We start from the raw sequence: 25853 nt of genomic DNA, 5'->3' as shown, positions 1-25853 counted from the left end.
ACGAGACGGACCTTTGTTGGCAAAGTAATGTCTCTGCTTTTTAATTGCTGTCTAGGTTTGTCATAGCTTTTCTTCCAAGGAGCAAGTATCTTTTAATTTCATGGCTGCAGTCACCATCTGCAGTGATTTTGGAGCCACCGCCCCAGAAGTTTCTCCTTCAAGTCTTCATAAAGGCTTTTAGCTTCCTCTTGAATCAGCATTAAGCTGAGCGGGATTCAAAGCTGGTGCTGATCCTACATCTACACACTGAGAAGTTTTTCCGTCTTCTCTATAACTTTTCCATGCTTCTTCGATATTATTGTCAACATCATTGGCATAGCAGACTTGACGTGTTCCGTCCTCTTGTCTGTGTTCTTTATAATTCATGTTATAGGAACAAGCAATGTCTACCATTTTTTCACCTCACTCTACTCTCTCAGTTATTTACTTTATCATTTCCATTGCTATCGCTTGGCACCTCTTAGTGGTACCAGCTACATCACCGCTGCTTTTACACTTGTTTCTGAACATCTTGGGACTGAAATAAAGATACTAAACTACTATACTCTATACCTGTGGTGTGTGTGCTCAGTTGCTCAGTTGTGTCTCTTTTTCGACCCCATGTATTGTAGCCTGCCAGGGCTCCTCTGTCCATGGAATTTTCTAGGCAACAATACAGGAGCAGGTTGCCATTTCCTTTTCCAGGGGGTCTTCCCAACCCAGGAATCGGACCTGCGTTCGAATCTGCATTGGCAGGTAGATTCTTTACCACTGCACCATCTGGGAAGCCCGCTCTCTATAGTACTGTACACAAAAGCACACCTGCGTGTAGATGATGCACACACATGACAACGCATGCCAGACGTGTGAGCTTATGTGACTGGACGTGCAAATGAACATTAGCATCGTTACAAGTTCACAACGTGAAAGCTTGAATGTAGTGTATCCTACGTAACTCAAGAATGCCTGGTGTCCGTGCGGCAACAACTCCCAAGAAGCTTCTGCTTCTTGCTGTGCTTAGGCTCCCGGATGCTATGAAAACAAGTATCATCAAAACAACTCAAGAAATAGACCTGCTGGCTACTGCTATTGAGATGCAAAACCAAAATGAGAATTATCCATGGTAGGCAAAAACAGAACCAGATTAGGTACAATTAATGTGTAGGAGAACCAACACCTTTCTCACCAGTGGTTATATTTATTAATTTATTGGTTATTGTCATTTAATTATTTCACTAAGATTTAGCATGTATATGAAACATTCTTTGTTTTTTCTCAAAATTGTATCCAAATATGATAACAATTTAGATTGCTAATAACTTAATCGGATCATCTTTCTATATTATCTTAGATTAACCAAACTTCTCCCACCCAAACAATATCACATCGTAACAATTAACAGACAGAATGGCTCCCAAGTGTAACATAGGTAGGCATGACTTACAACAGACTCATCTATTGCCTACAGCAACCACCATTTGCATGATTTTCCAGAAGTAAATATTTAACAAAAAAAAACTACACTTGTTACCTTCCCTCTAATACTAATACCCTTTGCTAATTTCCAACTACATTCAGCTGCCACATTCCTTTTATTAATGCTCCAGGCTCACAAATAATTCATCATTGAATGAAATGTCTTGTTTGGCTTAAATCCATATGGTAATTACAAAGCCATACACTAAAATTATCTTCTTCAGTGCTACTAACATTTTTTTTTTTTCAAGGAAAATCATTTTCCTCCCATTTTCACTAATACTTGCTTTCTAGTTCAGAGTTTATAGTTTCAGTATCACAAATTATGTGCTCAAGTTTTCCACATTTGGGGAAATTACAGAAATAAACAGAACTAGAGGCAATGGATTTGCAATTTTGGAAAAACATAGCATTTCCTCTGCCAAGCAAATAGCTTTATACACCTCTAAGTTTACTCTATGGCATTTTACAAGTTCTGAGTTTATTTACTTTCATTACTTTCATTTTAATATAAACTTTATTATTTTTCCAAGTATAAAAGGAATGCATGCTTCTTGTAAAAAAAGTTTGAAAATTTTAAAAGTAGAAAGAATTTTAAAAGAGTCCCATCACAAGGACAATGTCAACTACAAATTGACACTTGCCATCTACTTCTACAATGATTAAATCATGAGCTGCTGTAGCTGCTGACCTTCAACACCCCCCGAAAAGAGTTCAGGGTGGAGAGCAGAAATGAGGGAAAAATTGGCAGGACAGGTCTTTCTGATTGATATTTTCAGGAGCTGATTTTATGATCCCAATTTTTGTATCTCCTCATATCTAGGAAAGCACCAAAATCCTACATGGTGATGAGTGTTCCTCATGACGAGCAAAAGCATCACAAGACTAGGAGAAAACTGGGAAAAATATGTGCTTGATTGTATGTATTCCCCCTTCACCAAAATCACTCATATACTGATCTTTCACCACCATCCTCCCCACCCCCGCCTCTTTAGAGCAGCTTCTCAGAGCTATCTGAGGTTCTGTCTCCCAGGCTGCTGCCCTCATTTTGCCCCAAATAAAACTTAACTCACAATTCTCACATGTGCATTTTCTTGAGCTGACAACAACGACACATATATTGATATGATTCCTCAATTTCCTTGTTATACCGCATAATATTAATGATACTATTTTCCTTTGACTATTTTTGGATACAAGTGCAAGGAAAGGAGTGGGGGGGGTCTCCGTGGTTGGATTTTCCCCCTAAATAACTAAGTGTGGCTCACAGTGCAGGTTGCCTGTATGGGGTCTGATGTCCCTTTCACCCTCTTAGGCTCTGATTTTGTTCAGGGAATTATTTTAAAACACTAGTTTTTCCCTGACTCCCTTGCAACCACAGCTGGCCATGTGACATGATTCTGGTTAGTGATAAGTAGGTGAAAATCAATGGGCAGAGCTTCTGGGAAGACTGTTAAAGGGGCAGCCTTAACCAATGATTTTTTTTTTTTCCTTTTCTCTTCCAGGAATGTGGGCGTGGTGTGGAAGGTAACTCAGGCATTTTGCAGACTGAAGTCACCTGCTGAGATGGCTCAGCAGAAAGGCACAAGGAAGCCCGTAGGGCCTCCTGAAGCTTCCCAGGCAGCCCTGGCTGCAATTTACAGAACCCTTACTGTGCTCCAGCAGTTGATGGGGAAAGAAGGAACTGTTTGGTTAAGCCACAGTAAACTGGACTGCTGTTACCCAGTTATTAGTTGATTCACTAACAGAAATGTCTAGTATCACTGACTGAATAACTCTTCCCTCTGTCCACATTAAATAGTAACACGGTATAGGATCTGATTCTGGTTTATCTGTTCTTCACCTGTATAATTTTCAAGCAGTATAACATGATTTCGTTATTAGGGTTTTTACCTCATTGGGGCAGGAATCCCTAGAAGAAATGGAACAGCCATCATGGTCAACAAAAGAGTCTGAAATGCAGTACTTGGATGCAATCTCAAAAATGACAGAATGATCTCGGTTTGTTTCCAAGGCAAACCATTCAACATCACGGTAGTTCAAGTCTATGCCCCGACCAGTAATGCTGAAGAAGCTGAAGTTGAACAGTTCTATAAAGACCTATAAGACCTTTGAGAACTAACACCCAAAAAAGATGTCCTTTTCATTATAGGGGACTGGAATGCAAAAGTAGGAAGTCAAGAAACACCTGGGGTAACAGGCAAATTTGGCTTTGGCATACAGAATGAAGCAGGGCAAAGGCTAATAGAGTTCTGCCAAGAGAATGCACTGGTCATAGCAAACACCCGCTTTCAACAACACAAGAGAAGATTCTACACATGGACATCACCAGATGGTCAACACCGAAATCAGATTGATTATATTCTTTGCAGCCAAAGATGGAGAAGCTCTATACAGTCAGCAAAAACAAGACCAAGAGCTAACTGTGGCTCAGACCATGAACTCCTTATTGCCAAATTCAGACTTAAATTGAAGAAAGTGGAGAAAGCCACTAGACCATTCAGGTATGATCTAAATCAAAGCCCTTATAACTATACAGTGGAAGTGAAAAATAGATTTAAGGGACTAGATCTGATAGACAGACTGCCTGATGAACTATGGACAGAGGTTCATGACATTGTACAGGAGACAGGAATCAAGACCATCCCCAAGAAAAATAAATGCAAAAAAGCAAAATGGCTGTCTGAGGAGGCCTTACAAATAGCTGTGAAAAGAAGAGAAGCAAAAAGCAAAGGAGAAAAGGAAAGATATACCCATTTGAATGCAGAGTTCCAAAGAACAGCAAGGAGAGATAAGAAAGCCTTCCTCAGCAATCCATGCAAAGAAATAGAGGAAAACAACAGAATGGGAAAGACTAGAGATCTCTTCAAGAAAATCAGAGATACCAAAGGAATATTTCATGCAAAGATGGGCTCGATAAAGGACAGAAATGGTATGGACCTAACAGAAGCAGAAGATATCAAGAAGAGGTGGCAAGAATACACAGAAGAACTGTACAAAAAAGATCTTCATGACCCAGATAATCACAATGGTGTGATCACTGACCTAGAGCCAGACATCCTGGAATGTGAAGTCAAGTGGGCCTTAGAAAGCATCACTACGAACAAAGCTAGTGGAGGTGATGGAATTCCAGTTGAGCTCTTTCAAAACCTGAAAGATGATGCTGTGAAAGTGCTGCACTCAATATGCCTGCAAATTTGGAAAACTCAGCAGTGGCCACAGGACTGGAAAGGTCAGTTTTCATTCCAATCCCAAAGAAAGGCAGTGCCAAAGAATGCTCAAACTACCACACAATTGCACTCATCTCACACGCTAGTAAAGTAATGCTCAAAATTCTCCAAGCCAGGCTTCAGCAATACGTGAACCATGAACCTCCAGATGTTCAAGCTGGTTTTAGAAAAGGCGGAGGAACCAGAGATCAAACTACCAACATCTGCTAGATCATGGAAAAAGCAAGAGAGTTCCAGAAAAACATCTATTTCTGTTTTATTGACTAGGCCAAAGCCTTTGACTGTGTGGATCACAATCAACTGTGGAAAATTCTGAAAGAGATGGGAATACCAGACCACCTGACCTGCCTCTTGAGAAACCTGTATGCAGGTCAGGAAGCAACAGTTAGATCTGGACATGGAACAACAGACTGGTTCCAAATAGGAAAGGAGTACATCAAGGCTGTATATTGTCACCCTGCTTATTTAACTTCTATGCAGAGTACATGCAGAGAAACGCTGGGCTGGAAGAAGCACAAGCTGGAATCAAGATTGCCGGGAGAAACATCAATAACCTCAGATATGCAGATAACACCACCCTTAGGGCAGAAAGTGAAGAAGAACTAAAAAAAGCCTCTTGACGAAGGTGAAAGAGGAGAGTGAAAAGGTTGCCTTAAATCTCAACATTCAGAAAACGAAGATCATGGCATCCGGTCCTATCACTTCATGGGAAATAGATGGGGAAACAGTGGAACAGTGTCAGACTTTATTTTTGGGGGCTCCAAAATTATTGCAGATGGTGACTGCAGCCATGAAATTAAAATACGCCTACTCCTTGGAAGGAAAGTTATGACCAACCTAGACAGCATATTCAAAAGTAGAGACATTACTTTGTCCACAAAGGTCCGTCTAGTCAAGGCTATGGTTTTTCCAGTGATCATGTATGGATGTGAAAGTTGGAGTATAAAGAAAGTTGAGCATCGAAGAATTGATGCTTTTGAACTGTGGTGTTGGAGAAGACTCTTGAGAGTCCTTTGGACCGCAAGGAGATCCAACCAGTCCATCCTAAAGGAGATCAGTCCTGAATATTCATTGGAAGGGCTGATGCTGAAGCTGAAACTCCAATACTTTGGCCACCAGATTGGAAGAGCTGACTCATTTGAAAAGACCCTGATGCTGGGAAAGATTGAGAGCAGGAGGAGAAGGGGACAACAAAGGATGAGATGGTTGGATGGCATCACCGACTCAATGGACATGGGTTTGGGTGGACTCCGGGAGTTGGTGATGGACAGGGAGGCCTGGCGTGCTGCGGTTCATGGGGTCGCGGAGAGTCGGACACGACTGAGCAACTGAACTAACTGACCTCATTTCAGTATACAGTGTCACCAGTTCTCCGTCATTTCTCTATTTTTCAAACATTACTTTCTTCTTGTTTTTTTTTTTCTTTCAGATAAACTCCAGAATAATATCATTTTTTAAAAGTCTCTCATGTTTTGCTTGGAATTTCATTGAACTTCTACACCAATATGGGAAGTACTGACCTCTTGAAAGTGGTCACACTTCTCATTCATAATAGTGTCATTTACCTTCCTCTTTTATTTTTCACTCCACACTATACTATTATCTTCACAAATCTCTGAATGTTTCCTGAGTTATTTCACCTTTTATTTTTGCCATCATAAAAGAGTTCAATGTTGCCATTATTTCTTCTACCTGGGAGATTCCTGGGGCTTGCTTCTTAGATTCAGTTAGATAAGTACCGACAGATAACAGGTCGTCAGCCAGCCTGAAGAGCCTCTGTCTCACATCTGGTTGGTAACCACTAGCTTTGATTTTGTAAAACATTTTCAGCTGCCCTAGAATTTGATCTGAAAACACAAGGTCCAGTGTAATTGGATAAACTGCTACGGATACCCAGGTTGTACCTGCTGTGGAAGTTTCAGAGCAGGGAGATAATATGGTACCTGTGACCCAGGTCACCTGGTCCAGACGATCGCTAAGCTACCTGATGGAGCCTCTTCCCTTCACTCACCGAGATTTCATTCTAAAGCTCTTGCCCACAGGCACTCTCTCTAGGAGGGCTCAGCCCTTCCCCTGCCTTGGCAGCACTTGTCAGCCTGCGGTTTGCTCAGAACTCTGGCCTTGGTACACGCCAGCAAAATTAGGACATCACTGAGGGTCATGGGGGCAAAGACACTGGTGTGAGGGAACTGAAGTGAGCTGTGACAGAAAATTAGTGGCTGATACGGGCTCTATCCATAAAGCTACTACAGCTGCAAACTATGCCTGTTTTTGCATTTACAGACATTATTACAATAGCTGTATAGTTGAGGAGTTGTGTTTTACAGACGTCTCCTGAGGTGTTTCATGGGCATGTTACATTTTCCAACTAAATGGTTAGTGAAGATAAGAATACAGTTTAAATTCTTTATAACGCCTGAAAAGAGCTCACTGAAATTCTTGCAATGTAGTGAGTGCTTCGCATACATGATATTGACACTCTCAAAAGGTGGTAATACTTTAGTAGAGCTGTAAGACTTAGAGGTGTTTCCAAATCTATGTATTCATCTGCAGCACAGAATAAAGTGACCTGGTAAGCCTAAATTATTCACAATTCTTTTAGTTAACTTATGATTTTACTTTATATGCTCAAAATTCAGAAGAGATTTCAAAAAACATAATGTAGTATCAGAATAAATCAAACAATCAGACAACAATTATGAAGAGTACCTGGACAGTAAATTAAAAAAAATCCATACCAACACATAATTTTAGAAGTGCATTTTACCTCTTAATCTCAGGAAAAGAAATTATATGCATTTGTTTATATACATATTACAAGGAAAATGGAAAAGACTGTGGTGACAACGTTTTACATGTCAATAATTAATTTCATGTGACTAAATCCCCCCCAAATCTACATTCCTAATGTATGAGTGAAAATACTTTAGCTATTTCTCCCATAGTCCTACAAATCACATATTAAGCAACTGATGGTGAAAGCACCTCTCTTATGAACGGAATGTTTGTGCCCCCTCCCCCTGAATACAAATGTTGAACTGTAGAGTCCAGAACAGTGATAGATGAGCCTCTATTGTTTAAGTCTCCCCGGCTATGGTAATTTGTTACGGTAGCCAAGGTGACTAAGACAACCTTCTATCTAAGACATTTCTGATATTGAGAACGATCTCTTCCAATTGGCCATTCGGAGTAGAGGAAAAGCAGCTTCCCCCTTGTTATTACTCTAGCAGGACAGGCTTCCTCACTTTTCAGGCTAGAAAGTTCCTCTATTCCTCTACAGTGGTCATTGGCAATGTTCCATTTTTCCAGGAATGCAGTCCCTGGCCAACCCACGAAGGACACAGAGTACAACTGACCAGCACTGGCCACTGGTCACTTGTTCAGATAATCCCGCAGGATGGAAGCTCTAGTTTCCCAAGAGGTCGACTCCCACACATGTCAGTAATTGACTCAGTAAAAGAGAAGGGTGGGGTTAGTTTTAACTTTGAGATCTATGCATACAGGTCTGCTGCTGCTGCTGCTGCTAAGTTGCTTCAGTCATGTCTGATTCTGTGCGACCCCATAGACGGCAGCCCACCAGGCTCCCCCGTCCCTGGGATTCTCCAGGCAAGAACACTGGAGTGGGTTGCCATTTCCTTCTCCAATGCATGAAAGTGAAAAGTGAAAGTGAAGTCGCTCAGTCGTGTCCGACTCTTAGCGACCCCATGGACTGCAGCCTACAAGGCTCCTCCGTCCATGGGATTTTCCAGGCAAGAGTACTGGAGTGGGGTGCCATTGCCTTCTCCAATGCGTACAGGTCTAGGAATCTCAAATGCTAAATGGGGCCAGAAAATGACACAAAAGAAAAGCGTAATGCAGTAGGTAGGTGTAAGAAGTGAAGGCAGCCTGCTTCATCTAAAGGCACCGACTTTACAAATTTTCAACATAAAACGTGTAGACCAAACAAAGCGTATTTGGTACTGATGCAAGGAGTGTCCACAGCGTAAGTGAAAGGACCGGCTTTCAAAAGGACCGAGTTTCCTGAGACTAGAGGAATGCAAGTGATGGGGGGGAAAGGGTGGGAGGCAGCAAGTTGAGGGAATGTGTGTTTGAGGAAATGATCAGTTTACAAGTCCGTACCACTAGACTAGAGCCCTCTGAGGTCAGGAGCAGGTGCTCTCAGCCCCTCCACAGAGCATCTGACACACAACAGACAGAACTGCACTGGACTCAAAAGCTTTGGCTTACACAAGAGCCTCCCGGGGCCTGAAGATGCCCAGAAGTCACAGTCTTCCCAAAGCTCAGATGGAGAACCAAGATAAGCCTGGGGTGTCTAGGCAAGAAGAGCACCATCACCCCCAGCTGTAGGGTCTGGCTGCCTGGGGCTGATAGCCTATCTCTTGCCAGAACACGGAATCTTGGGGAAATATCACACAATCTCTGTGACCCTTAGTTTAGTCATCCATAAAAACACGGATTATGATGTAATAGGGAAGAACTTTTTGTATTCTATTACAAATTAATCACTAAAGGGATGCTGCCTATAAGCTTAGATGGTAGTCGTCCGTCTCTGGGAACACTGCTTCCCAGGTGATAAACATTAAGCTAAAATACCTTGGTTTAGCTCACAGGAAACATCCTGACCTGTGAATATCTGTGAAAGACTGCAGGGAGGAAGAAATTAACACATTCCCTCTGGAGGCTGATGGGAACCAGGAAGTGTTTGACTTTACTCTCTCCCCTTTCAGAATAAAAGGAGTCTGAATTCAAACTCAGGCAGGATGGTTCTTTGGGGGGGTGGAGGGGGGATGAGCCTGCCATCTTCTTGGTTTGCTGGCTTTCAAATAGCATCGTTATTCCTTGCCCCCACAACTAGCCTCTCGATTACTGGTGAGCAGCACAAGCTTAGACTCTGTAAACAGTGATACTTCCTTTAATGAGAGGTTTTCCTGGTATCTCAAAGAGAAACTTTCCCTAGGTGGATGAGTGAAAAGATTAAGGTGGACAGGCCTGCATTAGAAGCATCTGGGATGCTTGTTCAAACATGATGGAACCTTCTGGAGGTGGAGGCCAGGGATCTGCATCTTTAACAGTCATTGCTCGTAATTCTTCCACACAGTTAAATTTCAAGCCACTGGATTATGACATTTTCCGGTTTTGCCTCTCCTGACTCCTATTGCCACGTGAATGGTCCTAATAACTTCCCACAATGCTCCAGACTCTCTCTGACCTCCATCCATCTCATTCCTGTCCTGTACACTACTGAGTGATATTTCTTACTGAAAGGTAGTTCCAGTCATGCTATGCCCTGGATTAAAAATCTTCAAGGGCTGCACCTTGTCTGCCAAATCCTTGTTTTTGTACCTTTCCAGTCTTAAAGTTCTCACCTGTTCCTTCACTGGGTTCCTGCTGAACAGGTCTATTAAGTGTCCCAGAACAAGATCTCTGCTTTGCAAATTCCCCGCCTCTGTTTCCACGTGGATGCCACACTCCACGGCCCAAAGTCCTAGCCTCTCCTTCAAGCACTATTCCATGTGCCATCTTCTTTTCGAGTCTTTTTGTGATTGCTTGACCCGGTGTGACTTCTTTCTCCTCTAAGCCCTTGCTATTCTCTGTGCCTCTCTTAGGATTTTCATATTCCACCTAATGCTATTTTGTACTATTTTTATCCACTGCACTATGAGGAAGGCAAAAATCCAGGAAGGCAAAGCCTATGTTGGTAAATTCAGTGCCTAGCAGAGTGTGTGGAACCAAGTTGGATCTCAATAACTGTTTGCTAAATCCATGAGTGATTCCACATGACTAGGCTGTAAGCCAGGGAGGCAGACACTTTTTGTAACTCCCGTGGCACTTAGCAGAGTTTTATATTCAGTAGGTATTAGAAATGTTGTAAATTTAAATTTAACATCTGTCAGTTTTTTTTTCCTTTGATGACAAATTATTTAAAAAACAACATAGCCAAGACTTCAATACTGAATGCTAGAATTTACTGACTTTTTTTTTTAACAGTAATAACCATGACTGTCTTTGGAACCTTAAATGGAATGTGCATCCGTATTTAGGAATACTAAAATTACACTAAAGTAAGGTGACTATTTTCCCTATGGTTAAGACCAGCAGTTATGCTGTTTTACTTCATGAGACATACTTAGATTCTAACTATATTCCCTTTATAGCATATGACATAAGGAGCTCTCAAAAGAAGAAGTTCTATTTTCATTTAAATTACTAAATGCAGAATAGCTCTACTACACATCTGTGCATAAGCATATATATGTCTATAGATAAAAATATAGTCCCTTACTGTTTTAAATTAAAATTACATTTTGTGATAATTGTGGATTTACAAGCAGCTGTAAGAAATAATGCAGAGAGGTCCAATGTACCCATTACCCAGTTTTTTGCAATGGTCAGTCAGTTCAGTCACTCAGTCGTGTCCAACTTTTTGCGACCCCATGAATCGCAGCACGCCAGGCCTCCCTGTCCATCACCAACTCCCAGAGTTCACTCAGACTCACGTCTATCGAGTCAGTGATGCCATCCAGCCATCTCATCCTCTGTCGTCCCCTTCTCCTCCTGCCCCCAATCCCTCCCAGCATCAGAATCTTTTCCAGTGAGTCAACTCTTCACATGAAGTGGCCACAGTACTGGAGTTTCAGCTTTAGCATCATTCCTTCCAAAGAAATCCCAGGGCTGATCTCCTTCAGAATGGACTGGTTGGATCTCCTTGCAGTCCAAGGGACTCTCAAGAGTCTTCTCCAGCACCACAATTCAAAAGCATCAATTCTTCGGCGCTCAGCCTTCTTCACAGTCCAACTCTCACATCCATACATGACCACTGGAAAAACCATAGCCTTGACTAGATGAACCTTTGTTGGCAAAGTAATGTCTCTGCTTTTCAATGTGCTATCTAGGTTGGTCATAACTTTCCTTCCAAGGAGTAAGCGTCTTATAAAATGATATTAAAGTATCACAACAAGGACCTTGAAATTGATACAATCCACTGATTGAATTCAGATGTTCCAGTTTTGCTTTTGCTCACCTATGCATAAGTGCTTTAGTTCTATGCATTTTGATAGTTTGTATATCCACCATTACAGCCAAGACACAGGAGGGTCCATCACCACAAGGATCCATCACTGGACGCATATAACCATTTCCCCTTCCCACCCTAACTCCTGTCAGCCACTAATCTGTGGCTTAGTGTAAGCATAGTGTAAGCATAGTGTAAGCATAGAAGTAAGAAGCCACTTACTTCTATGACTCTGCCAATTAATGAAAATTACATAAATGAAATCGCAAAGCATATTATCTTTTGGGATTGGCTTTTTTTCACTCAGCATAATTCCCTGGAGATTCATCCAAGTTGTTAAGTGTATCAACAGTTCATTCTTTTCTGTTATTGTCATTTTCTTAAACTGAAGATCCATAGTTTACATCAGGGCTCACTCTCTGTGTTGCAAGTTCTGTGAGTTTGGACAAATGCGTGAAGTTATATGCCTACCATTACAGTATCAAATCTGATAGTTTCACTGTCCCCCAAATCATCTGCGCTTCACTTATTCATCCTTCTACCCTTGGCAACCCTTCTCAACCACTGGCAAACACTGATATTTCTCCTGTATCTATAGTTCTGCCTCTTCCAGAATGTCATACAGTTGGAATCATCGAGTGTGTAGACTTCTTTTTGCTGGCTTTTGCACTTAGCATTATACATTTAATGTTCCTCCATGTCTTTCCATGGTTTAATAGCTCATTTATTTTTATTGCCAAATAATATTCCACTACATGGATGTACCACTGTTTTTCTATTTGCCTATTGAGAAATATCTTGCTTACTTTTGGTTTTTGGTAATTATGAATAAGGCTGCTATATCCATGTGTGGGTAGGTTTTCGTGCTGTCATAAAATTTTCACCTCATTTAGTTAAATACCTAGGAGTGTGATTGCTGGATCATATTATGGTAAGACTTATGCTTAATTTTGTAAGAAATTAGAAACTGTCTTCCAGAGTGGCCATACTATTTTGCTTTCCCACCAGCAATGAATGAGAGTTCCAGTTGCATTACATTCTTGGCAGCATTTGATATTGCTAGTTTGACAGCTTTAAAAGGTATGTGGTGGTATCTTGTGTTTTAACAATTCTTCAATGACAGATGATGTTGACCATCTTTTCATACACTTATTTACCATCTATATATCTTCTTTGGTGAGATGTCTCTTCAGATTTCTTCCTCACTCCTTAACTGAATTGTTTTCTTCCTGTTGCATTTTAAGAGTGCTTTGAATGCTTTGGATACAAGTCCTTTATCAGATATGTGTTTGGTAAATAACTTCTCTGAGACTCTGGCTTGTCTTTTTAAACTACTGACGGTGCCTTTCAGACAGCCGATGTTTTTAACTTTAATGAATTCAATTTACCTATTTTATTCCTTCACAGGTCATACTTTTAGTCTTATATCTAAAAACTCATTGCCAAATGACTAGAGCAATAATTGCAAAAAGTGATTGACTTTAGCTTGGTGCCCTGGCAGTATATATACAAAGACCACAGGAAGTCAACAGGCTTGTAAATGCTTCTGCAAGAGCAGAGAGATGGAACCCATTAGAATATAAGAGGACAAAGAAACAGAAAAGGCAAAGTACATGTGACAAGAGCAAGGGCGGGTGTCCATCACATGACATGGGAGGAAGCTTAGCTGCTCAGTGCTAAGGAACCTATTCAGTTCAGCTCGGTTCAGTCGCTCAGTCGTGTCTCTTTGCGACTCCATGAATCACAGCACACCAGGCCTCCCTGTCCATCACCAACTCCCAGAGTTCACTCAAACTCACATCCATCGAGTCAGTGATGCCATCCAGCCATCTCATCCTCTGTTGTCCCCTCCTCCTCCTGCCCCCAATTCCTCCCAGCATCAGAGTCTTTTGCAATGAGTCAGCTTTTCGCATGAGGTGGCCAAAGTACTGGAGTTTCAGGTTCAGCATCAGTCCTTCCAAAGAATACCCAGGACTGATCTCCTTTAGAATGGACTGGTTGGATCTCCTTGCAGTCTAAGGGACTCTCAAGAGTCTTCTCCAACACCACAGTTCAAAAGCATCAATTCTTCGGCACTTAGCTTTCTTCACAGTCCAACTCTCACATCCATACATGACCATTGGAAAAACCATAGCCTTGACTAGACAGACCTTTGTTGGCAAGGTAATGTCTCTGCTTTTGAATATGCTGTCCAAGTTGGTCATAACTTTCCTTCCAAGGAGTAAGCGTCTTTTAATTTTATGGCTGCAATCACTATCTGCAGTGATTTTGGAGCCCAAAAAAATAAAGTCTGACACTGTTTCCACTCTTTCCCCATCTATTTCCCATGAAGTGATGGGACCAGATGCCATGATCTTAGTTTTCTGAATGTTGAGCTAAAGCTTAAAAGCCAACTTTTTCACTCTCCACTTTCACTTTCATCAAGAGGCTTTTGAGTTCCTCTTCACTTTCTGCCATAAGGGTGGTGTTATCTGCATATCTGAGGTTATTGATATTTCTCCTGGCAATCTTGATTCCAGCTTGTGCTTCTTCCAGCCCAGCGTTTCTCATGATGTACTATGCATATAAGTTTAATAAGCAGGGTGACAATATACAGCCTTGATGTACTCCTTTTCCTATTTGGAACCAGTCTGTTGTTCCAGGAACCTATTACTGATGCTATTATTGTGCCATATCAAAATCACCTGAATTCTATGTCACATGGTTAACCCAAGTATAAGAATATGGAAGGGATCAAAAATGTGTATTGTCATTGTTCCTCAAATGGATGACTTCAGGAGAGAACCAAGGTCAACAGACATCTTGCCTAGTATTTTTGAATGTTATTCAGAGTGTTTGGAACATTCCTGCTCACAACAAATACAGCCAGTCAAGCAGACAGACAGGATTTCAGAGTTAAAGCCTGTTCTAGTTCAAGAGTGTGAAACCAGATTAACAGTGCATCCACACTCTTAATCCAATCCAGGTACAACAAAAGTCATATCCCATTATAAAGAATTGCTTTATCATCTTAGTAAAAGGTAAAACCTTCAAAATCCCCAGAAAACTAGCAGACTCAATACCAGTCAAATCCCATTATCCCCACACCAAAAGACTACAAAGCTCTGAGCTGTTCTGGGATTTTATACTATTGAATACATCTCAAGTACACAGGATACAGTCTTGGGATATGGGAATCTCCTTTCTTAATGAGAATCTTCTCATTTTTATTTTAATGAGATTTGTTGTCATGTAATTATAGTCTGAAACATAAGAAACTTTCAGACCACTTTTGTATGTGTGTGTGTGCATGTGGGGGTGGGTTGGGGTGTGGGGTAGTTCATTAAAAACATCTGTTTTGTAACCGAGGGCACTTTTGACTTGAGTCAGTGAACTCCTTCTCCAGCAAGAAGACAAAGGTACTAAAGAAGGAACTGCATTTTCAGACAGGGAGCTGGCACCAGCTATAGGGACAACCCCACCAACACTGAGAACCACGGCTAAATGCCAGGCATGCTGGGAAAAGGAGAGTTGCAGAGGGAGTTAAGCCTTTCTCTTGCTCTCAAGAGGCCTGAGGGTATTACCTAGAGCACTTCTTATTCTTCTGTGAAGGGGGGAAGAACCACCAAATAAATTCTACCACCCTATGAGATCACTAATCTGTGAACTTTAGACACTGGAGGTTGGATGGTTGTTAAATATTATATAATCCAATGCCCACATTTTACAGACAAAGACAAATCCAGGAAAGTGAAAAAAAAAATTGGTTTAAGGTTGCAGGTTTGGGACTAGAACCCAAATTTCCTGCCTTCTAATCAAGTGCTCTTTCCTCTAGATCACATCACCTCTCTTAGAGCTCAAAGGGCTTTTCTCACTCCTTGGTCTTCCCATAGTTAGACTGCACCTAATTACTCAGTTAGACTCAGACTCACAGAGCTCTTGCTGTTTTCCCTATACAGTCTCATCTTCCAAGAGTCTCTTTCATTGTTTCAACTTTGCAGACAACTGTTAAAACTTTGAAGGAGTTACTTCAGCCTAGGTGGGAAAGAGACCACCAGCGCAAGGAAGGCATCCTCCCCACCTCTGTGGAATGGACTGTAAACGTACACATCTGGCACGGTGTTCTCAGACACCAAGTTATACCTGTGAAACCTATCACAACCACCTGTGCAAACCCTAATGGAAATCTCCCTCTTAGGTCAATGACGCCTTAATTCTCTAGGTTCTGTGGTAAAACCTTGAAGCTGTTTTTGCTATTCTGGCATGAGAGTGAGAGTATCTGGTTTTTAATCCTTATTCTACCACTAACTGAGTAGTTTTGAAACCCTGGGCAAGACCTAGCTTTCTGAGCTTCCTCTCTTCAACTAGCAAAACGAATAGAGCTGTAACCTCTGGGATTCACCTTCTCTGCAGAACCAGTCAAACCCAAGGTGGGAGACAGAGAGGAGTCTCTCTGTCTCTCTCTCCCTTTCTTCCTTCCTTTCCTCCTATTTATTTATTGCATATCTCTCAGATTTCTCTCTCCTCCATGTTCATCACAGTCAAGCCCTTCATTTCTGGGTTTATTACTAAATATGCTTCAAGCTCTTCAGTATAGATATGGCTTGTTAAAAGCAATTTTGCATGCTTGCTCAGTCACTTCAGTCATGTCCAACTCTTTGCGACCCCATGGACTGCAGCCCGCCAGGCTCCTCTGTCCATGGGGGTTCTCCAGGCAAGAATACTGGAGTGGGTTGCCATGCCCTCCCCCAGGGGATCTTCCCCACCCAGGTATTGAACCCACATCTCTTACGTCTCCTGTACTGACAGGCGACTTCTTTACCGCAAGTGTCGCCTGGAATGCACGAGCTATCCTAGAGGTACATAGACTAGACTGGAGCATAGGAAGCTCATTAAGAAGCCTACTAGAATAAAGATCAATCTCATACCAAAAACCTGTCGTTCAAGTCCCCCAAAGGCTGGCTTCAGTTGGCCTTTCTGCTTTCATTTCATATGACTCCTCAACACATAGCCTTTCTGTCTTAAACACTATTGTTTCTTTCCTTTCTGTGAGGAAAGTGTTTTCTTTTTTGGAAACTTAATTCCAATGATTTCTTTAAGAGCAATTTCTTCCATGGAGTCAGTAGTCTTTCCTTTCTCTTAATTTTTATACAAATATTAAGAGTACCAACAATAATCCCCTTTCCTAATTCCCTCTAGTAAATACTGTTAGCATAAAAAAGATGAGATGTAAAAACTCTTAATCAACATTTACAGAAGAATATATATGTTTTACATATATTCTTTATATATATATATATTTTTATTATCTCTTCTTGTTTCCTTTGCAAATTAAAATAAGCAAATGACTGTTGACCTTTTTGGTAGAGGATTAGCATATAGTTTAAACTGTCTTAGAATAGTTAATAAGAAAAATATCACAATACATTTTCTTGGCTCTACCAACATTCTAAAGATGTCTGCACAAAAGTATATGAATTATTACTAAATATATGTATAACTTAGGCAAATATTCAAGCAAACAGTGAGGAATATTACATATATGCTTACAGAGTAACTTATTCCATTATGAGATAAGTTCTGAAGACTCTATTTCTGTTTCAGTTATGAAACAATCAGTGCCAATCTGACCAGAAGCATGTCGATGTTAGTCAATAATGTAGAGAAGCATTTGGGGAAAACAAAGTTTTATTATCTCTTTTCTATGGTGACTCTGATGGTAAAGACTCTGCCTGCAATGCAGGAGACTGGCGTTTGATCCCTGGGTTGGGAAGATCCCCTGGAGAAGGGAACTGGCAACCCACTTCAGTATTCTTGCCTGGAGAATTCCCTGGACAGAGGAGCCTGGCGGACTGCAGTCCATGGGGTCACAAAGAGTCGGACACGACTGAGTGACCAACACTAACTAAAGTTTTACTTTCTCTCTTTCGAATTCTTTTATTGCTAATTTGAATATCTTCCTCAGAGAAAGGCCACGATTGGAGGAGTGAAATGGTCTCATCTCACGTGGCAGGAGTAAAGTGGTGTGGTCACAGCCCATCAGTCCTCTCGGCACCCACTCTGAGAACATTCACTGCATCCGCTTGTACCAGCTCCAAGAGAGACTGTTTCAAGAATGGAGTTTCAAGCAATTTTAGGTCCCATCACTACTGTCTATTTGTCATAACTGGAAAAAATATCCACTACACTACAAAAAGATTCTGTTATCCAGTATTTGTTAATTATGATTGAGACCAGAAACATACAAAGTTTCAAAGAAAACAATTGAAGGGAACATCTGAAAGTAATTTCCCCCCACTCTTTGTTGTTATGCTACTCACGGCAAATCTTCCAAACTGGAGGCTTCATGTCTTGGATCCAACAGATCATAACCACATTCATTGTAGATTTCCAAATAGGAAATGTGCGTTGTATATATTTTGCTGCTGTCCTGATTGGGAAAGAGAAAGATGTTATTAAATGGCTATAAATCATGATTCAGCTTAGAGAGAGATGAACACATTTATCTTTAGTTCCCTTACAGTTTCTCTCCTTCACTTTCTCACTTTGCATGGTTTTCATTTTCAGTTCGTGACACTTTCAAGTTGCCAGTTACCATATGCATGAAGCTTTTTTTTTTAAGATGGCCAACATCCATGATTACAAGCAACTTCAGTCTGTTATTTTTTATTGTTTCCACATTATATGTAAAAAGTCAATATACACTTGAAATGGACCAACTTGGTTGCAGAACTGTATAAAACACTATTTTTTACTTTCAGACAGGAAAAAAAAAAAACACCAGAACACAGAATTGTTATTTCAGTTTAAAAACTTCAGTTGCCAAAGAATTTCCATCTTCAATCGTAATTCCTTTTTAACTTTTCTAATATTCAAATTTCCAATGACAGATAACAGACAGTAAATAGATGTGGAAAGTGAATTCCAGGGGATAACAATAAGATGGACATTAACAGTAACAGTAAGATGGACATTAACAGCTCACTACTTATACCTTGCATGCTCAATTGCTCAGTCGTGTCTGACTCTTTGTGACCCCATGGACTGTAGCCTATCAGGATCCTCTGTTCATGGGATGTCCCAGGCAAGAATACTGGAGTGGGTTGCTGTTTCCTACTCCACTTATACCCTACCTGTTGGGTTAATTTTCCTTGCCCAAGTGGCAAATTAGAGATATTCAGCTATTGATTAGAGAAAGGCCTTTTCTGTGCGTCATTGCTGAGATGCAATGATACAGGCATCAAAGTAATTAAGATAAAAGTCAAGGTGACTGGTCCTTGTCTCAGTTCTGCCAACAGACAGAAAGAACTCACTACCTCTTAGATGGAATAAAACAGGGGATTTTTTTTTTCAGGTCTCAAGAAAAATCCAAGCTCTGTTTTTCAATACAAAGTATCAATAAGAGTACCTCTTCTTGTTTCCCCCAAGACAGAAATGCTTCCATTTCTGCAAATATTAAGAGTCTTGCTACTCAAAAGAGGAGAGTATATTTGTGTCTTCTGGCAAGAAGGTCGGCAGATTGTCAGAGTGGATATTCATAGATAGGATTCTTTTCTATATTCAAGAAAACCCATTTGACAGGTATTATTCAAAGAAGGAGAAGATGGGAAAAGAATCATGGCCTGCAAATTCAAATCTGGAATCTTGGTCCTGGCAACTCTGAGCTGCTACCAGGTCAGGCTTCTGTTCCACACCCACTAAAGTGTGGAAGTTGGATAAGGACTCTGTGTTCTTCAGGTTAAAATTAATATGATTCTCTGGCCCTAAAATGGCCCAAACTATCCACATAAAGATACTACCACTTCATAAAAATGAAATAATACACGAAAAATTAAGGCAGTTCTCAGCTAACACATGACTATAGCGGGATACTCAAACTACAGCTGAAATTCCGTGTCTGGTGTTCTGCAAAAGTGACAGCATGGGTTGAATCTCTACTAAACAACTTCTCCCAACCAGATGCTGGAAATCTTGATGCAGGTGACGCTGGCTGCTAACACTGACAAATGATCTATCAATTATATTAGTGTCCTCCTTTAGTAAAGGCATCATATCAACATAATTTAGGGGGCTATAGCTTACATTCGTGCAGGAAACAAGAGACTACAAATATACACTGCAACGCTAGACAGTCTGAGTGGCCTTTAGTCTAAGCCAATGTTTCCTAAAATACTACTTAAAATACTTGTGGAAAAAAGTGCTCCATGATCAACGTACATGCTGTCCATCCCTGAAAGATTCTTAGAGCAAGTTACAATCCAAGGGGAATCACTCAGCAACATCCTGAGATCCTGTCTGAAACAACACATGTCTAAAACTTATCTGAACATATCCGACATGCCCCATCGATTATGGTTTGAGATTTTAGCGTACAAATATGAATTCATCTCAGCACCAGACAAAGCTGGGTTAGAGCAGTGGCTCTGCCTTTGTAACTGAGTGATCCTGCGCCCTTAGCCTCAGTTGTTTAATCACGAAATCGGGGATAATAACCTTTAATTGCAGAACTATTGTAATGGAGAAATAAGTCTCTGTATTTTAAATCCTAACAACAATGCTAGGCACCGATAAATGTCAATAGGCACCGATAAATCATTGCTGCTGCTGCTATTATTATTTCTGAAAGCCTCCAAACAGAGAATTCAGTATGTGAATACAGAAAGAAAGGAAAAGAAAGGCAAAAAGAACAAACTGTATGTTCATCCGCAGGGGAGAAACTCTCTTCTTTCAGAAACCAGAAGAAATAAAAAAAAAAGTCAGGAAAATGGCAAGTCCATTGCCCTGAGATGATAGGGATAATTCCTTTGGCTCCTCCAGCTCCTGCATTTTCTGGGCTTTTCTTGGAATACACACTTAAAATTCACCGAGCTATGTGGCAGCTACCTTTCCTTATTACTCCTTTTTTTACTGTTTAGGAGTGCCAGACTGTAATGTAACACACATGTTCCCTGCAGACAGCCTTTGCTCCTGCCCCCAAACAAGCATGAGCCTCACAATACTCAAAAATAATGAGTGGTGATTTCTAAAATAAATGGTATCAATTTTCATCTTTGAAAATCTTTGCAAATGTGCTCCTATCTCCTATTCACAGGCATTTTAGCACCTGGTATGCACTAGTTCTTAGTTTGTCTTGAGATAAATACTTTGCATAAGTCAAATGTTTCCTTTAAGGAGTCTGGAGAGCACCATGTGACTTCTAAAGCAGTCAACTGGGGGCAGCTGAGTACCTGTCGGCATTTCTCAGCTAAGAAGTAAGGACAAACTTGATGAAGAATTTCAAAGCTGCCTCTGGCTCATTCGGCCACAGTTCAGTCGGTTTATAACAAATGCGTTGTGCCCCATCCTGTTAATCTGTTCATTTACAAGGAGTTGTCCTGGATGGGGGTCCCTCCAAGTCCAGGAGGTTATTTAGAATCATTCAGAATGAAATGAGGTTTAGAGTAACATCAATGACAAACAGATATAAAACAATGAACCCAAGGTAGGTACTTGGGAGATATTTAGACTTTAAAAACTGTATTTTGGTAACCACAGATGAAATTTAAAGACAAATATATTTTCTGTTAGGAAAGAATTCATTTTGTTTAACTTAATTAGGGGATTAGCTCCATTCGTTCTAAGTTTCAAAGGGTTCTTTGAAATTGGTCAGAAGTCAATTGGCCAGAAGACATTAATGGCTGTAGCGATAGCTATCGTGTTTTGAGCATTGCCTATGTGCCAGGAATTGGACAGTGTCTTTAAATACAGTATATTCAACTCTCAAAGCCACTCCACAAGCCTGAGACATCGAGCAACTGCCCGAGTCCACACCCTGTTAAGCGGTGCACTAAGAACCAGGTTGGTCTGTACCACCTTCAGTGATTTCCTCAAGACAGCACACTCCGACATTAAGCCACAAAAACTACTAGAAATTATATTCCCAGTTTGTGAGATCTGGGAACAAAACAAAACAGCTAATGTCAGAAATAAATGAGTAAACGAAAAGGAAGAATTTGGATTCAACATATATATTATACTCAATCCTTTCCTTCCCAAATTTTCTGGCACGCAGAGCTGGCATGTTTGTGCTAGGGAGAGATGAGCTGAACTAATGGGTAATTGCTACTTTATGGGTGGAAATTAGAATTCTGCATATCTCAGCAATTCTCATCTTTGCAACTCAAAATGCCAGCAGTATACAGTGGAGAAATTTTGGAAACACTGTTACACTGACCCAGTTAGGCCATTTGTTCCACAGAAGTGATACAACCAAAGAAGTGCTAGAACTAGCCAAGATGCCAGAGATTGTCTAGTACAATGCAGTCCCTATTTTCAGAGGAGAACTGAAACCTAGAGAATTTAAGTGACTCATTGTGTAGGATTTGTTTAAAAACAGCCAGCAAAATAAAGCCAGCCTCATGGTCAGTTTTCTCAGTTTTAAAATGGGATAGAGATACCTACACTGTAAGTTGTGTTAAATCTTGATAAAGAAACAGATACTTGGGGGACATAGTTTTTTGAGGCAGCAACCTGCTGTGTTCCCCTTTGCCTAGCAAAAGTAATAAAGCTACCCTTTGCTACTTCAAAAAAAGAAAAAAGAAACAGGGATTTGGAACTATACAATAAATGATGCATATACTATAGAAAGGAAACTCCTCTTCATAACAATATTAATTGCAATAGGATGTTTACTGTGGTAAATTCCTCTGGGCTTCCAATAAAAGTGTGAAGGAGGTAAAGCCACACTATCCTATTCACTGCTTTAGTAGCTAAAATAAAAGATATTTTTCAATTTCTTAATGAGAAATAGAAGATATTAATTGGGAAAATGTGTTATCTGTTCTTTTAACCTCCATGGGTGTATCAGAAGGAACTCCCTTTGAGTCTTTGCTGAAGCAGAATCACTTAAAATGAGGCACCTTCTGGATTTCTACCTTTTCAGCAAAACCCCAAACTTTCCTTAAATGTAAATTATGGCCAGAGTTACTACGCAATATTTCCTCATTTGTATACAATACAATAAAATGTCACAGTGAATTTTCCACCCACAGTAAATTTCTGCGGAATGTATCGAGCATAAAATGAACTGGAAGCTCCATACCTTTTGTAATTGCTCAAAAATGTATGACAGTGTCCTTGGGATGATGCCTCTGTCGCTGTAGCGCTCCGCCCCGCCCGTGATGGTGAACGTCTTACCGCTGCCTGTTTGTCCATATGCAAAGATGGTACCATTGTAACCTGCCAGGACGCTGCGTAAAGGAATGGCACACTTTTAATATCAAAATGGCTAGTTGTATTTGTATTACGCATGCACGCATGCTAAGTCGCTTCATCGTGTCCGACTCTGCGACACTTTGAACTGTAGCCCTCCAGGCTCCCCTGTCCATGGGATTCTCCAGGCAGGAATACTGGAGTGGGTTGCCATGCCATCCTCCAGGATCATTTGTATTATATGGCTATTTTAATAGCAATTTGATTCAACACTACTGAAAAGACATCGATAGAAATATCTATAGAAAAATTTATGGATGTGACTAGCTAGCTAGGAATTATTTTTTATTTAGGAGTCTTAGCACATCAATCCTTTTCTCTAAGAAAGAACTAGTAACTCAAATGGGATCCAGTCATCTGAAATATTTTCTTCTGTTGTTTGAATAAAATTTTTATTTTAGAATATAATTAACCCTTGGACAACAAGGGTCCACATATAATCAGATTTTTTTCACTAAATACATACTACAATACTACATGATCCTCAGTTGGTTGAATCCAGTGATGCAAAACCAGGAATACACGGGGCTAACTGTAAAGCTATACTTGGACTTTCAACCTAAACCCCTCATTTTTCAAGGGCCAAATGTAGTTGACCCTTTTATATTTACAGAAAAGTTGCAAAGATAGTATAGGGAGTTCACATATACCCCACACCTGGTTTCCTCTATTGTTCAGATCTTAGACGGATATTGTACATTTGTCACAATTAATGAACCAATATTGAAATATATTATTACAAACTCTACACAAATCTCCTTAGTTTTTAACATAATTTCTCTTTTGCCCCTGCTTCACTGAGATAAAGTTGGCATATAACATATATAAAATTAAGGTGTACAATGTGACGAATCAATACAATATATACTGTGAAATAATTACCACAATAAGTTGACTTAATAAATCCATCAACACATTCATCACCTCAAATAAGTATCTTTTTTGTGGTGATAACATTTAAGATTTGCTCTCTTTACAACTTATAAATACATAATACAGAATTGCTAATCATTGTCACTATGCTGTATATTAGATGCCCAGAACTTACTCATCCTATATTTAGAAGCTTATATCCTTTGGCCAACATCTCCCCATTTTCTCTACTCCACAGCCCCAGGTAACCACCATTCTACTCTCTATTTCTATGAGTTTGTTTTTATAGATTCCACATGTAAGTGAGAACATATAGTATTTGTCTTTAACTTATTTTACTTAGCATAATGCTCTCAAGGTCTATCTATGTTGTCACAAAAGAATTTTCTCCTTTTTTATAACTGAATAATATCCCATTGCGAATATATACCACGTCTTTATCTATTCATCCATAGATGGACACAAGTTTTTCCATGCCTTGCCAATTGCCTTGGGAGTGCAGATATCTCTTTGAGACAGTGATTTCATTTACTTTGGATATATAGTTGACCTTTGAACAACTTGGGTTAGAACTTTGACGTGGACTTTTTTCAGTAAATACAAAAAGCCTTCTGCATTTGTGGGTTTTACACCTTCAGATTCAACCAACTGTAGATTCAAGTTTCCACCCAACGTTCATTGAATCCACAGATTCGAAACCCGTGGATACAGAGAATCAAGTATGGGACTTGAGCATTCATGGATTTTGGTAAACACAAGGGGTCCTGGAATTAATCCTCCACAGATACTGACAGATGTCCGTATACCCAGAAGTAGGGGTGCTGTATCATATGGTAGTTCCATCTTTAATTTTTTTAAGGAAACTCCATAGTGTTTTTAATGGTGGCTGCAAGCAACTTACATTTAACTGACAGTGTACAAAAGTCCCCTTCTCTTCTCTTGAAATCAGGAAATATGCCTCCAGCTTTGTTCTTCTTTCTTAGGACTGCCTTGGCTATTCAAATTCTTCTGTGGTCCTTAAGAAATTTAGGTGTTTTTAACTGCTTTTGTGAAAAATGTCATTGAAATTTTAATAGGGATTGCATTAGATCTATAGGTGGCTGTAGGTGGCTTGTTCATTTTAATAACATTAATTCTTCTGATCCATGAACATGGTATATTTATCCATTTATTTGTGTCTTGTTTAATTTTCTCTTTAATGTCTTGTAATTTTCAGCATACAGATCTTTCACTTTCTTGGTTAAATTTATTCCTGCACCTGTTGAGATGATCATACGATTTTTATCTTCTGTGAATGTAGTGTATCACATTTTTTGATTTGCACATGTTAAATCATCTTTGCATTCCAGGGATAATCCTACTTGAACATGGTGTGTGATCCTTTTAATGTGCTTTTGAATTCAGTTTGCTAGTATGTTGTTGGGATTTTTCGCATCTATATTCATCAGGGATATTAGTCTATAGTTTCCTTGTGGTGTCCTTAATCTGGCTTTGGTATCAGTGTAATGCTGACCTTGTAAAATGAATGTAGAAATGTTCCTTCCTCTCCAACTTTTTTTAGAAGAGTTTGAGAAGGATTGGCATTAATTTTTAAGTATTTGGTAGAATTCACTAGTGAAACAATCTGGACTTGGGATTTTCTTTGTTGAAAGATTTTTGATTACTAATTCAATTTCCTTATTGTTATTGATCTGTTCAAAGTTTCCATTTCTCCATGACTCAGTCTCACTTCATTGTATATTTCTAAAAACTTTTTCGAGGTTATCCAGCTTGCTGGGATATAAATGCCCATAGGAGTCTCTTATGATCTTCTGCATTTCTTTGGTGTTAGCTGTTAGATTCCCATTTTCATCTCTGATTTTATTTATTAGGGAATTCTACTTTTACTCTTAGGTGGCTAGCTAAAAGTTTGTCAATTTAGTTTAAGGAAAAAAAAAAAAAAACTTGCTTTCTAGCTATTTTGTAGTTCCTTTGTCCCTTTCTTCCTCTTCTGTCTTTCCTTGGAAATTGATGCTTTGATTCTTTCCTCTTTATCTTTTGTGTATCTCCTGCAG

At 40.0% G+C, this 25853-nt stretch overlaps 1 protein-coding gene across 1 annotated transcript in view; it reads right to left on the bottom strand.

Moving 5' to 3' along the window:
• Positions 1–25853, bottom strand: part of KIF6 (kinesin family member 6) — a 417441-nt gene that overhangs the window by 299714 nt on the left and 91874 nt on the right. The window contains 2 exon segments of the mRNA XM_055574416.1: positions 17997–18106; positions 22757–22904. Coding sequence (XP_055430391.1) covers positions 17997–18106; positions 22757–22904 — 258 coding nt within the window.

Source organism: Bubalus kerabau, chromosome 3 (genome assembly GCF_029407905.1).
Source record: "Bubalus kerabau isolate K-KA32 ecotype Philippines breed swamp buffalo chromosome 3, PCC_UOA_SB_1v2, whole genome shotgun sequence".
Lineage (NCBI taxonomy): Eukaryota > Metazoa > Chordata > Mammalia > Artiodactyla > Bovidae > Bubalus > Bubalus kerabau.
Note: the sequence above shows the minus strand (reverse complement) of the source record. Positions and strands in the feature narration are given on the sequence as shown.